The 14,508-nt window shown below is 37.8% G+C and overlaps 2 protein-coding genes across 3 annotated transcripts; both read left to right on the plus strand.

The window, feature by feature from the left end:
• The first annotated feature begins 2 nt into the window (after positions 1–2).
• LOC112567720 (mitochondrial import receptor subunit TOM40 homolog 1-like) lies at positions 3–7,507 on the plus strand. Its single transcript, XM_025244498.1, has 7 exons — positions 3–312; positions 1,847–2,007; positions 2,659–2,760; positions 3,019–3,124; positions 3,244–3,375; positions 3,692–3,877; positions 5,017–7,507. Exons 1-7 carry the CDS (start codon positions 135–137, stop codon positions 5,154–5,156), a joined length of 1,005 nt encoding a protein of 334 aa, XP_025100283.1. The 5' UTR covers positions 3–134; the 3' UTR covers positions 5,157–7,507.
• Positions 7,508–9,657: 2,150 nt separating this feature from the next.
• LOC112567723 (PI-PLC X domain-containing protein 3-like) lies at positions 9,658–12,939 on the plus strand. Of its 2 annotated transcripts, none has more exons than XM_025244505.1 (2): positions 9,658–10,284; positions 11,859–12,939. In XM_025244505.1, the coding sequence occupies exon 2, from the start codon at positions 11,876–11,878 to the stop codon at positions 12,692–12,694; it is 819 nt and encodes a 272-aa protein (XP_025100290.1). In that variant the 5' UTR covers positions 9,658–10,284; positions 11,859–11,875; the 3' UTR covers positions 12,695–12,939. The 2 variants fall into 2 exon arrangements, with proteins under 2 accessions (XP_025100290.1, XP_025100289.1); XM_025244504.1 differs by having other exon boundaries at positions 9,665–10,274.
• The last annotated feature ends 1,569 nt before the right edge of the window (positions 12,940–14,508 follow it).

Below are 14,508 nucleotides of genomic sequence, written 5' to 3' on the forward strand. Positions count from 1 at the left end.
AAGTCGAACAGCATAACGCATGCGCCTGCGCATAACCAGCACATGGCCCCTGTTTGAAGGTTACCACATCATTTTGGTATTTGTCAAGTTTTAGTGGTCTTTAATGCAACTTTACTATACCTCATCAGGATAGAATGGGCAATATTCACGCAGCTTCTCCTCAAACGCCTTCGTCGGCAATGCCGGCTCCTCCAATCTCTTCAGTTTTATCACCGGCTCCAACGACACAGTGTCCAGAGCCACCGATTCTGGCACCTATTGAACCCTCACGTAACCCAGGAACAGTCGAAGATCTCCACAAACAGTGCAAAGGTCTTTTTAAAATTTTTTGTGTGCCTTTAAATCGACATGGATGTCATTGTTATCAAGTTAAGAGTTGCGAATGTTGTAATGCATGCATTACACTGTTGCAAGGGTTTCTGAAAACAATAGGTACGCTTTGTTATTTGCACTGAGTAAAGATTAGCTTTTGCAATGAATAAAGATTGGTTTTTGCAATAAGTAAAGATACGTCAGTAGGGTGGCATGTGCAGCATCCAAGGTCTTTCAACAGAGTTATCACAGCAATGAGGCATCAGTAATGAGGCATTATAGGAATGAGGTATCACATAAAAGTAGAGATATCCAATATGATCGCAGTCTAAAAAAAGAGTAGTACTGAACATATTAAGAAAAGAGGAGTAGGATCTGGACTTGTGTACTGTCAGTGAACTAGGTGATAGGAATATTTTTCTATTAGTTAAAATGGGGGCGTCATTTTGCCCCACAGCAAAAGTAAATTCTTCCCAAGCCCAAAAAACATACTGATCACCGATGAAACAAATAGCTATTAATGTAAAATGTTACTAAAAGAACCATACACTGTTCTATAGATAGATACACAAGCTCAGCTGCCCATTTTAACAAAACTTTGCGAATAATGTTTAGCCACCATTTTACTAAACAAGAGTGGCCGCTTGCCAATATGTATGCAGAGAATGTATCTTATAATAGCAAATGAACTTGATTTTTCTCTTTAAACAATCTTTTAAATTAAAGGTTTTTTCATCACTTTATTGTGAACATATATTTTGAATTTTTTTGGCTTATTATAATATGCAGAGACTTCGCTGATAGGGCACTTATTTAGCTCAAAGCACATCATACTACAGTAGAGCACCGATACCACTTTTGTAAATTGTGAAACCTACTTCAAAAAAAAAAAAGAAAAAAAAGTCAAATGTGCTATATAAATCTACATTATTATCATTCTTTATAGTCATGCTGTATTTTTTGTAAACTGTTCCTGGCTTTAAAGACTGGTCTGGATCAAGTGACAAATGTACTTGATGTTGGCTGTCAATGTAGTTTTGACAGTCGTATGGGGTGGGGAGAAGGTAGCCCGCCGCCCAATTGCATAAGGGTGAAAATCTTTCACGCCACCACAAATGCGGGCTCGCAACATGGCAGAGACAGTTAAATAACTATCCAAGTAGTTTCTGAGACGTACCAGAAACTAAAAAATGAAGTCAAAATACAAGTTCACAATAAAACGATGTTCAAATAACGCGTCACTCTTTTGGTAATATTTGATGTTAATAGGTACTTGTTTCATCAGTGATTGGTCAGTCTTTTGGTCTTGGGACTAAATAGACCTAGCTGGGACGAATTGACTTTTGCTATAGTGCAAAATGATCTATGACTGTTAAAATTATGGTCCCTGCATCCCTTCCCTTAAGGTAGGGCTTATGGAATCGGGCATTGCCAAAGTAATAAATATATTCCTGATTTTCCTAAGTGCTGATGTCATCTTTTTAAACTTGAGTCAGATCATTTCTCAATATATTTTAAAACTTCATGTTTGCAGATATTTTCCCTCAGGTGTTTGAAGGAGGAAAGCTGATTGTTTCCAAAGGTCTGAGCAGCCACTTCCAGATAAGTCACACAGTCTCATTGGCAACATTTCAGCCTTCTGGATATAGATTTGGTTGTACATATGTTGGCACAAAACAGTTTTCTCCACAAGAGGTAAACTTTCTATAAACGCATCACAAGCCCTTCATCATTTGTATATTGTGAAAGATTATCATGTGTATAGTGCAATTAGCAGTTAAAGATTTAAAAATTGGCTTCAGTTTAGTTTTCTTTCTCCTTTGTCCTCTCTATAGCACTGTTGATAAAAGAGGCTGCAACCAATACATGCAGTTTATCATAGACATGGTCAGGAATGCTGTGATACTGCTTTCTGATGTTTATTGATGAAAATAAAGACAGTCTTGTTTATATAATTATTGTATAACATTTAACTAACTGAACCTAGGCTATATACTGCATACTGGCATCTGTTGGAATGTTGAAATGACCAAAGTGATCCACACCCAATTTGCACCTGAGTGTCAAACTTTTTCAGGTGTTCACTTTTTCCTAGTACAAAAGTTGCATTTTTGAATGGTGATAATAAGGAAGATTACTTATTTTCCTTATGGCTCACACTTTAAGAGAAGTATAGCTTATTCTATGATCAGCAAGATGACAAAAAAATTCTGCATTATTTAAACAGCATACTGTGAGTCAATGATGTGTTAAAGGTGAATGTGTAGTCATCTAAGTTTGTGATACATAACTTAAAAACTGAGAAGGGCATCTCATGAAGAATGTTTTACAACTCGTTTCTTCCAGGCCTTTCCTGTTCTGATCGGAGACATTGATCCAAGTGGAAATTTAAATGCCAACATCATCCATGCATTCTCAGAAAGTTTAAGAACAAAATTAGTGGCACAGGTAAGTGTACTGTTATTGTAGATGGATTGAAAGTTTATTGTTGACAGCATTAGAGGTATAGTGTTTGTGGACTAAGGAAAGTTGCTATTTACTAAAATCAATCGAAATATCTACTTTTAAATTAAATGTCTACCTTAAACGTTATTGTTTATTTTTATTTTTTGATGAGAATTTTAGTGGCTAAATTATGTATTATGAGGTAACAGTATGACATAGTCTAGTCATTCAAGCACCAGTATATTGTTTGTCATAACACAGATCCAGCACAACAAATGTGTGGCCTCACAGTGTACGACAGACTTCAAAGGTTCTGATTTTACAGTTTCCCTCACTGCTGGAAATGTAGATCCAATTTCTGGCTCAGGTAGGCTATTGGAAGATGGCTAGTTCATTCTTGCGTGCGCGCACACACACACACGCACATATATACATTCGTACTTTTTTGAGTGATTGTGCCTACACCATGTCTTTGATGTTATGCAGGCTTGTTTGTGGGACAGTATCTGCAACAAGTAACACCTAAGCTTGCACTGGGTGCAGAGGTGCTATATCAATATGGACAACAGATCCCAGGGGGAGAAATATCTATCTTTTCTCTTGCTGGAAAGTACTCTGGTGAGTTTTTCTCTTTGGGAAGATTTCAAATATAGTTTTCAAAGGTATTCAGAAAGCATTCAATTACTGTGCATGTAGGTTAGGAAATGGCTGTTGGTGGTATAGTAGGTCAAGCATTATGATATTGTGGCTTCAGACACTTGAAATTATAACCGACACCACTGGATAATGTCTTGATTCTTGAAGCTGTGAAAGTATTGAATTTCATAATAATACATGAGGTATTTTGGTCTAAATTTCAGAATCTGTAATGTGCTGTGGTTAATATAGCAAAATTTGTGAGGTTAAGAGATAAGCTGTTGTCATCTGTTTGCAGGGAATAAGTGGCAGCTCAGTGCCAATGTAAGTCCTCTGGCGGGGAGTGTGCATGCTTGCTATGCACATAAGATCAGTGACCAGCTGTCTTTGGCTGCAGAGCTAGAGACCAGCTTGCGACTGCAGGAAAGCACAGCTACTATCGGCTACCAGGTGGAAATTCCAAATGCCCATACTACTTTCAAAGGTATGGTACAGTTTTTTGTTTGGTCATTGGGAAAAAAGGTTATGCTCCTCTTTTTGTTAATTTAAGAAACCTAACTTCAACCTCCACTGTCCCTAAAGTAGGTGCTGGCACACAAAATAAGGTTTCTTAAAGTAACTTTTTAACTGTTTCACATGAAAGTACAAAAAAAAAAAAAAAATGCCACGTCTCTTTGTCTAGTAGGTTATTGGTTATTCAAAATTGATGATTTGCATCAAAGTTAAACCATTGTTAAAGCTCTTATATACATCTTAAAACATTAGAAGTCCTAAACAGTGCTTACTGTGAGAAGTTATCAACACTGACTTTCTACCTAAGTGACTGAAAAACTAATGTAAATTTTGGATTATAAACCACGACTTTTTCCCTCAGCTTTAAACTTTGCTGCTTAAACGGCATTGTTGCTTGTTTGATGATTTTTTTGATTCAAGGAGCATGACACCTTCGTCTATTCTTAGCTTCTTTGTCACTCAAAATATCATGTTTTGTGTTCATTAATTTTTCTACGAGCTCTGTGTTAAAGTGTTTACTGTTCACATTTTTAAATCGGAGCTGCATAGAGTTAAAACATTCAAATCATTTGCTCAAGCACATATTCTCGTTATGCTGAAAATGAGATAAAATGTCTATGATGCAGCTTTCAAGTTGAAGGCTTGGAATAAGTGAATCATTGATATGATGTTAGAGGAAGCAGTGGTCTGCTGTCCGAAATACTTTGAGAATCACTACTCTAGAACTTAAAAAACATTTTTGAAAAACATGGGAATTTTTACCAGTCTTCAAAATTTATTAATGCAAATAGTGAATCACACATGTGAGCGAGAGCACAAATTCTGACCCAACCATCAAGTGTTTCAGGTCATGCATGTGCATTAGTTCGCTTTCCATCATTGGGAAGGTGTATGTGCTGGTACCTACTTAAGGTAACATTACTAGACTTTTGTTTTCCCATGCCTGGTCTTCTTTGAAGGTTCTTGTGGAGTGTGACGGGGCGGTGTAGGGGAAATGCTATGTTCTGCACTTTACTATTAGGATTTTGTTACAGCATGTAAAAATTGGTCATAAAATGTAGTTTATGAGAGTAATTAAATTACCATGCACTGTCATCTCATTTGTTGCAGCCCAGTTTGACACAAACTGGTGTCTTGGTGCTGTCATGGAAAAGAAATTGCAACCATTCCCTTTCACCTTTGCTCTCAGTGGATGGGCCAATCATGTGAAAGGACAATATCGCTTTGGCGTTGGTTTAATAGTTGGTTGATGAAACGATGTACTTTAGCATTTTTTTTTTTTGTCCAAATATGTTTGCAGAGGGCTGTATGATAGAGAATTTTATACTTGAGCAGAAAAGTGATAAAAGATTCTGTTTATTTTGAGTGTGTTGATTGCATATTCCTCTTCATATTGTTTTAAAGTAGGCTGGAGAAAGCTGAGTGGTATAAAGATTTAAAAAGAACAAGTTAAGAGGAATAAAACTGTGAAAGGCTGCTGGTGGTTTTGCTTTCAGCCAGTTTCACAGATCTGTAATTGGCTTCCATGCAAAATGCAAGCCTAGCTAATTTCTGGTCTCCCCAATCCACCTTTCTTTTTGAACATAAAATCATTATGTGCATCAAGTGATCGTCACAATTGTGGCTGCAACAATGCTCTCTGTAGATTCTTCTGGACACAATAACATTGTTGTAGATTTTATAGAAAAGTATGCTTGTGTATGAATGTTTCTTTTATTTTTAAAACTTTACTTCATAAGCATCTATCATTCAATCCAGAGGAAATGTTAAATGTAGTGATAGATTTATATGCTTTACTTGCCTTGGCATCGAGTAGTGAAGAGGAAACTTGGATTATGTCATCAGCTGTAATGCTGTATTAAAGGAAAGGCCCTGTGCTAGAAACTAAGTGTATGAAGCTGTTTACTTTCTGTAAGTTAAACTCCATTGCCCCAATAAAACTACAGGAATTACGCAAAGCAAACATCTAAATTTATTGTTTGACCTGAAAAATATATTGAAGTAGACACCGTACGCTTTTTCTTCAAATTTTATTGAATTTTTAATGACTCGTTCTTCCCAAAATGTTAAAGCACGTTACAAATGGATATAAATAGATCTAGGCAGATTGCATTATCACGTCAAGTAACCAAAATGAGTAAAGGGTAGGAGGAATAGCATTGTGGCTGTTAGAATAAGAAACACAACTGGACGTCGGAAATACTGCAAAGTTTCAGGGAATGAGAGGTAGAGTTTAATTAATGACTTCTCATCACTTCATAGTGAGATATTTATGCTGCAAAAATGACATCAGTCATTATGTGAGTAGCAGATTTGCATAATAGATTTATTAGGTTTTCAGCCACTTGCATGTAACAGGTGGCATGATCATTTTGAAGTAGGAACTTCATTTTTGGCACAATGCTGCCGAGTATCTGAGAATGTATTATTACAGTTATGAGAGTATGTCACCTATTGCACTTATTATTCAGACGAGTCATTTTGGGCTATTTTCCTTACTTCCTGACTAAAGTCTCAATTTTTGGTGTTTTAAGTCATTTTTTGCAGACAGAATGCATACAATCACAGCCCAGGACACCATAATTTCATTTGGCTCATCATGAATACGAAATGGATAAGTTTCTTATTTCAGCTGTTGTGGTAGGCAAGAGGGTGTATATTTAATATTAAAGTCATTGTCCACTTGCGATAATGCTAATGTTTGACCCATGAGGAGCTGGAGAGAATGTTGAAGAATATGCACATACTATGTGAGTGGAGTTTGGTTGATCATGGCATACAATCAGTGACCTGTGAACACTTTATGCAGAGGGCAAGCTCTTTATGGAGAAATGTTCCCAATGGATACATTGAGTTTCCTATCATGTTTCTTAGTTGTTAAAGAGCCATATTCTATTCGGTATGCACAAGACACTTGTTTATGGATGTCCCCTTTTGTTGGCTGGAAGAAATAAGCTTATTTTAGAATTTAACAAATAACGAATTTTCACTTTCAATGTAGACATATAGGACTAACCTTCCCACCTACTATAGTTCCCATTAGGATAGTCAGCAGCTACTACTACTAACAATAGAAATAACCAGATCTTACTGGTGTTTGTAGACATAGAGGGTTAATACAGTTAATTCTCATGTATCAGACATGCTAGAAGGCTTACTGTTGTTAAAAGAAATGAAATATGAGCACAGGCCTATGTTGTAGTACTGAAATAAAAACACCATGAGTTTACCATTTTACAGGAAATAACCAGCATGCGATGATGAGCTGTCCTAAGCTTCTATACATTTTATCACTAGATGTATTTCTTTCTGTTATCCCACCTAAGGAAGTGGAGGCATGTAGTGAACATGCACAGTACTGCAGCGGTTGAACATTCACCAGTTTATTTCTAATTATTCATTGCCTATCATTTGTTGGATCAGTTTTAAAGTGAATGCTTGAGCTAAATGTTTTTGACAGAATAAAGTGTGATTGAATAAGCCACTTTCCATGAACATGCCAGGGAAGAGGGGAGGTAACAAAAAAAAATGTTAGTGTAATTTTACTGACATTTTATTAATAGCAGTGATCGCAATGCTTCATTAAACTGCGGATACTTTTCATGTGTCTTTTTTTCTTTTAATTGATGCTATGGGGATCATGATCAGGGTATCTACAGAAGATTGACACTTAACAGCACAACCCCTCATCATGTACTAGTCAAGGGATGTTAATATGTATAAAATCACAAAAATAAGCATGTTAATGCCATAATAAACAGTGGAATGATCCCTCCCTCTCCATTGAATGTTATTAGCTGATTGTTGAGGGCACCTGACAAGGTGCACCATTTGGGGTTTGTATTTTTAACAGCTGCATGAAATGACCAAGCCACTCCATGTTGCCATAAAGTTCTTTCTCTGCTTTGGCTGTGACCTACTTCCATAATAAACCCTGCCCTGAAGAACGATTTTAGTGTTGTGCAGTGCGACTGGCAGAGCCAGACTAGCTTGAACTGTTTCATCATGTGAGAAGGGTTTTCTAGCATCCCTTGAGGATTTCACTGTGCTTCATTCAAAATCAGTGGTCTTGTGGGAGATTTGGAGCAGTTTTCTCAAACACCTTAAATATAACCATATCGCAGATGGCATAGCTGTAGAGCAGATAAGACAACCATGTCACAACTGTAGAGGAGACAACCACATGGCACAGCTGTACAGCAGGCTGGGGACTATGTGGGACATGTCAGGCCTATATATGTTGATAAATGTTCTGCTGATGCTTTGCCAAATCTAGTCCAGCTTGGCGAGTGGTGCTGTCTCTGTTGCAATCATGATGTGGATCACTGTAGTGCAGCTGACATGATGTATGCTGTTCATGTAGATCTCTGCTTTATTGTGCCCAGCGGTGTTGACTGTATCTTGACCATGATATCCATGAAGATCTGTGTTGTGCTCAATGGTGTTAAATAGACCTAATGAATTCAGAGTGGTGTGAGCACACCTGGTCACTTAGAAGGTGTGTGGAGATCACTGACAACTCCAGTGAGTGCCACACTTTTGAGTAAGGTCTCAGTTGTCCTATTTCATCATTTTTTTCTTGTGCTATTTTTAATTTCTCCATGTATTAAGTTAGGGATTCTAGTGTTTTCTTTTTGAAAGGAAATTTTATGCTTTAATCCCACTTTATAAATGTGTTTCAATTCAGTGAGCGACATGTACATGACATTATCACAGACATATCATTCAAAGACTTTTCTCATTTTTAAAACATTCAGTACATAAGGAGAAACAAACAGATGTGATGGTAGGAAGAAAAGATGTGGAGAAAGAAGAAGAGAACCAGAGGGGGCATCCCAGCTTCCAATATTTGTGCTTTGTGTCAGAAGATAAGCGAAGTATTGCAGGCATATAGATAAGAGTTCGGAGAGGTGGTGAAGACCAGTGCCAGAAACAGCAAAGTCAAAATAGAAAGTTTCTAGGCTCTATGGTCCACGACAGGCAGCCAATGAAGACAGCGTATAATAGGTGATATATTTTCATATCTAGATAGTCTGTCAAGAAGATACTTGGGAATTCCAACTAAAAGAGAATTACAATAGTCCATCCTCAAGCACTAGGGCACTGAGTTTTAGTTGCATCAGTTGTGAGATAATGACGAATGGTACTGATCCAATGAAGTTCAAGGTAAGCATTTTTGCAGACATGAGAAATATGCTGGTGAAGATCATTGGCAAAAATTCAATGAAGAATCCATTTTAGTTGATTGTCGGTTGTAAAATGTTATATCATTTGTTAAAGTTTCCATGGTATTTTTCTTAAAGCTATAATTTCATTTCACAATTCCACTAGGCAGTCAAAATTTCCAAGCATTAATGGTACAGATTAAATCCCATTAAAAAGTAACTCCCATACCCTTTCTTCATCATGTTTTCAATTTGAATCTGTTTTATTGCATTCGGAACTGCTACAAGTTGAAACATCCAGTTGGTAAGCTACCAGTGTAATGTACACCTGACCTTAAAAATGTACTTGCAGACTCTGCCTCATGCATTGTGATATACAAAAAATTGGGTAAAACTAATATTGGAAGTGAGCTTGAATAGTAAATATGGAATCCTTATTTCATGGTTGTTGCATTTAGTACTTTGTAGCGAGAGCTTGTTTAGAGCAGCGTAACGCTGACTGCTTGTTCACTCCACCCTGCATCCCCTTCCACCCCATCACTTGGTCGCGCGAGACGGACACCAAGGGGTGCCCGGTAGTGTATTTAAAACGCGCTTCCCAACATCGCAGTGAGCGGCTCCGGGCTCACATCTCGTCGATGAATCACAAAACTACAGCGACAAGAACAGACTTGTGTGATCTGTCCACGGACGTCTTCATACAAGTTCGTCATGTATCTGTGCACAGACTTACAAATGATAGAAGTCCGTGCGTCGGTACCGAAAACAGCGAGAACAACAAACTTCTTTCATCTGCCGGAAACAGGATGGAAGACGCTGTGTTGGCGCATGCGCAGAGCGAGAATGATGGGAGTAGTCTGTGGTTTACAATGTCACTTATGTAATATAACTCCCTCGTAGCACACACTGCCATGATCTGTGGTGTCTGTCTAGCCTGTGTCTGTCAGAGCGAGAATGATGGGAGTAGGGATGCGGTCTGTGGTTTATACAATGTCACTTATGTAATATAACTCCCTCGTAGCACACACTGCTATTATCTGTGGTGTCTGTCTAGTCTGCATCTGTATGAGATAACATGTGAATGCTGACCATATACCATGGCAACAGTACATCAGAAAGATGGGACTGCAGCAATGCAAGCATGGATGACTAATCTGGCGCCGCAGCTACATCAGGTGCCACTCTGCTGCCTTGCCATACCTGGTAAGGAAAGGTTGGACAAAAAAATGATCTCGCCATGATTAATTTAATTTGTAAAATACTGAAAAGATAATAAATAAAATTACCTCAAGAAATGGTAAAAAATTAGACTTTATTCTACGTCCACTTGCAGAATAGTGTTCTGGTGTCAAGCAGGAGTCGTTCGTACACTCATACATTCATTTCATCAATGTAAATATTCCAAAACTTCCCTGCAGATTCTAGATAAAGTTGCAGTGTTCACAGTAGGAGCTATTTAAATATTTTAAAGATTGTAAAACAGGTTTTAACATTTTAGTTATAACGTTCAGTTAGATATGAGATAGAGATACATGTAATTTTCATGAACTTGAGTTGTCGTAGTCACAACCCAAAAATGTTTATTTTAAAAAAAACAAGCCAAACTGTTTACTAATATTTGAGAAATAGAATAGGTGGCAGTTACCAATTGAGAACCGGAATAGGTTGCTTTCAAGGTCATTTGCAACTGTAGGATCATTGATATTTGGAGTGACTTTAGTGCAGATACTATCCTTTTGTATATTGCGAAAAGGGCCATCCAGATTATCTAGGGTGCACTTATTGATTAATAGTGAGATTAAGACCAGATTAAAACAAACTGATTAGAATCTCTACTTTAAACACTGAGCAACAGAATATAAAAGCACATACTTTTAGTAGCTTTTCCTTCAGGCCCCAGTGATGAAATACTTTTTCACCATCACTTTGCATATTACTTTTGATCCTTTCAGGTCTGGCCGTAAGACCTACTTTCTCTATAAATACTTTTAGTAGCTAATGGCTTTCTCTTCTCTTTTCATACCTTCCATTCTTGAGTGCATGTGTCTGGTTTAGCATAGTTACCTGTTGTGTAAGTGCATGTCCAGTTTTGTGTAGATGCACATTGTGTGTGTGCAGCGTATGCATTTTTGCAGAAAATTCTTTATTTGTCTTACTTAGGTCTGTCCCATTGGCAGCAGTCTTTACCTTTTTAAAAAGGATAGGACTCTATCATCAAATTTAAGTTTTGTTTTTACATTCTGATAGTTCTCTCTTGATTTCTGGTGTGTTGGTGGCCTTTTTGGGCTTCACCACCCTTTTTACACTTCATTTTTTTCTTTTACACCTTGTTCACTTACTATGTTGGTTTGTTTTTAAAGATACATGACTTTAGAAGATTTACTCCGGAACCTTTAAATTTAAAATTACTTTTATTGCCGTGATTTAGCCCTAGTTGCTGGCAACGGCATAAAACACCAATCAACCAACAAACAGCGTATGCATAAGTGCATGTGTGTCTGGTTTTGTGTAGGTACCTGTTGTGTGTGCTGTATATGTGTATGCATGTGTGACATTGTTAAGTCAGTTGTTAGTCATTGCACGTTGAGCTTGCTGGCAGAGAAATGTGCTGTAGAAATGCTTATTATTATTATTAATTGCATGTGTAGGTATTCGTCGTCCACTATCTGTTCATTTATCACTACTGGTCTGCACAGTGAGTGCAATCTATCTTGGTCGTGGTCCTGCACATTACAAATACCCATTATTATCATTAATATTATATTATGAAAGCCATGCTGTCTACAGGTACTCATAATGCTGGGATGTACCATCTTGAAAAATCCTTGGGCCTCAGTCCAGATGCTGATGATGCCTTGAAGAGTTTCACATCCCTTCCACTGTTTGGTCCAATGGCTATGGAAATCATCGGCAAATGGAGCAAGACTCAGAACTTGTCTATTGCCCAACAGCTGGAAGCTGGTGTGCGATATTTTGACCTGCGTGTTGGATGTGGTGGCCCTGATGGTGACCTTTACATTGTTCATTCATTGTTTGGACCAAAGGTTTGGGACTGCATAGAGGATATTTGCGTGTTTCTACAGAACCATCCACGTGAAGTGGTTCTGCTAGATTTTAATCACTTCTACAATATGGAGACTGAGCACCATTTACAGTTGATTACATTCATCATCTCAAAACTACAGTCAAACCTTTGTCCTGTGTCCCTGCTAGAGCAGACCACTCTTGTCAACTTATGGGGGAAACAGCAGCAGACAATTGTTTTCTACCAGCATGAGCTAGTACAAGAGTTCAGAGATTTGTGGCCAGCAACAAGCATTGCCTCCCCGTGGGCCAGTACAACAAATGTTGATGACTGTCTTGTTTTCCAGGAGAAGTTTGCCAAGCAAAGACATACTGAAGGCAAGTTCCATGTGTGTCAGTTAGTTCTGACACCTAACACCCCCTTCATCCTGCAGAATATAGGCAACGATTTACTCCATGCTTGTGCCTGCAAAATCAATCCAAGAATCTCCTCCTGGATCCAGTCATGTTCTATGAAGGGTCACACTGGCTGCATCTATGCAGTGGACTTTGTGGAAATGGATCATATTATAGAGAGCATAATCCAGTTAAATGTATGATGTCAGTAGTTTGAGAAGTATACGTTACAAAGTAAAAAGCTGTTTTTATTCTTGCTACTGGTTACGATGAAATGGGGGTGTAGTGAACAAAGTGACAATAACTTTGTAAAGCTTGTTTGTTTTATATATCAGCCATCTGAAGAAGGAACCACAGTATCAAATGTGTGCACTGTTGTCAGTTGATGAAAGCTTGTCTGAATTCTTTTGGAAAAACAAAATATAAACAAATTCTCAAAATCAAAGAACATTTGTATTACTTTTATGTCCAAATTTAGATTTGATTTTGTTTATTTTTACAACTTTGATACAATTTAAAAGTGACTTGAGGCATGTCACACACACAGTCACACACCTGCTTACGCATGCATGATAGTGAACGGCATAACCTAAATGAGCCCTTAAAGAGGAAAAGAGAAGTAGCTGTTGTTGTGTGTCTCATCCATCAGATGCAAGTTTTTTATGTGAGAAAGGCAGGTTACTGCTACTTAAAGGCCAAAGTTGGTACCGTTCACCCCACTACTGAAATTATATAGTCAAGTTGACATCTTGGTTCATTCCAGCTGGGTGTGAGCTGTTCGAACTTAAAGGTGCCCCAAGGAAGAAAAGAAGTGACATTTGTAGTCCCTACATTAGATGCTGCATTAGATGACACAAGCTGTAATGAGAGCAAGCTGCAAAGAAAATCCTTTGAGGAAACTGGTTGCTGGCCAGACCATTTCAGTAGCACACTATGGTTGACCAGGGTGTGGACTAGGGATAGCGATAAACATTGTGGTGCCACATGTTTGGTAAAATAAAACTTTAAAAATTCTGGTGTGACATGGCATGAAGAATCTTGCTGATGACAAAAGGAGCAAATCTGAAAACTCTGGTCCGGATTGAAGAAAAAGTATTATGGTTTATAATGCTTAAGCAGAGCTGCACTACAGTACTGCATTATTTATAATGTAGATGTGCAAGAGGTAACTGTACCAGCTGAGCTGTGAGTAAAAACTGTACTTTTCTTCTTTCTCCCAACCACTTCCATTCTATCATCCCCACCTCCCATTAGTCAAGCTAACCTTGTAGATGTTGATAAGTAACCTTCCTGCAGACATTGATGAGTAACCACCTGATTATTGCTTTTAGTTAAGCTTCTCTTTCAGCTTGTGTAGTTGTGAAACTTCATCAGTCAATCAGCTTGAGTAGATAATTGTGAGAAAGCGAGCAAGGTGTTGACAATGTAGACAATAGTATCAGTTATTCACATACTAAGTCATGATTTCATTCCATTGTTTCTCGCATTCTTGAGAAATAAGGAAGCTAGCATCAGGATGCAAACAGCTGAAACTCAAACAATAGTGTTAAGATTACAACACTATGGATGCTTCAATATTATGACAAAACGACTGTATCAACATGATGAACACTAGCTCTACAAAGGTCGAGATGGGTGTAGTCCTACACAGCTCAGACATAATGAGTGTATTAACATTACGAATACCTACTCTACAAACAGATGATATAGGCAGAGAAGGACGTGTTGTGACAGTGTAGAAAGAAAAAAAAGATCAGCTACAAAAGAAAATTTGAGAAGTACTTTGCTGAGTACTTAAAACTGTTCACCGCAATACTCACCATGCAACATAAACTTCTGCAGAACTTACTGTGAGTTCACCCTCTGGGGCAATACACACTGTCATCAAGACATGGTTATATACTTATATACACGTAATTATGCATGTGTAATGGGACGTCCTTCTTTTATGAAGAAGTCGGAAGATGATAAAGGAGATGATACAACAGAAAGCAGAGAGGAAGAAGAAGAGATAGGG

Source organism: Pomacea canaliculata, linkage group LG7 (assembly GCF_003073045.1).
Source record: "Pomacea canaliculata isolate SZHN2017 linkage group LG7, ASM307304v1, whole genome shotgun sequence".
NCBI lineage: Eukaryota > Metazoa > Mollusca > Gastropoda > Architaenioglossa > Ampullariidae > Pomacea > Pomacea canaliculata.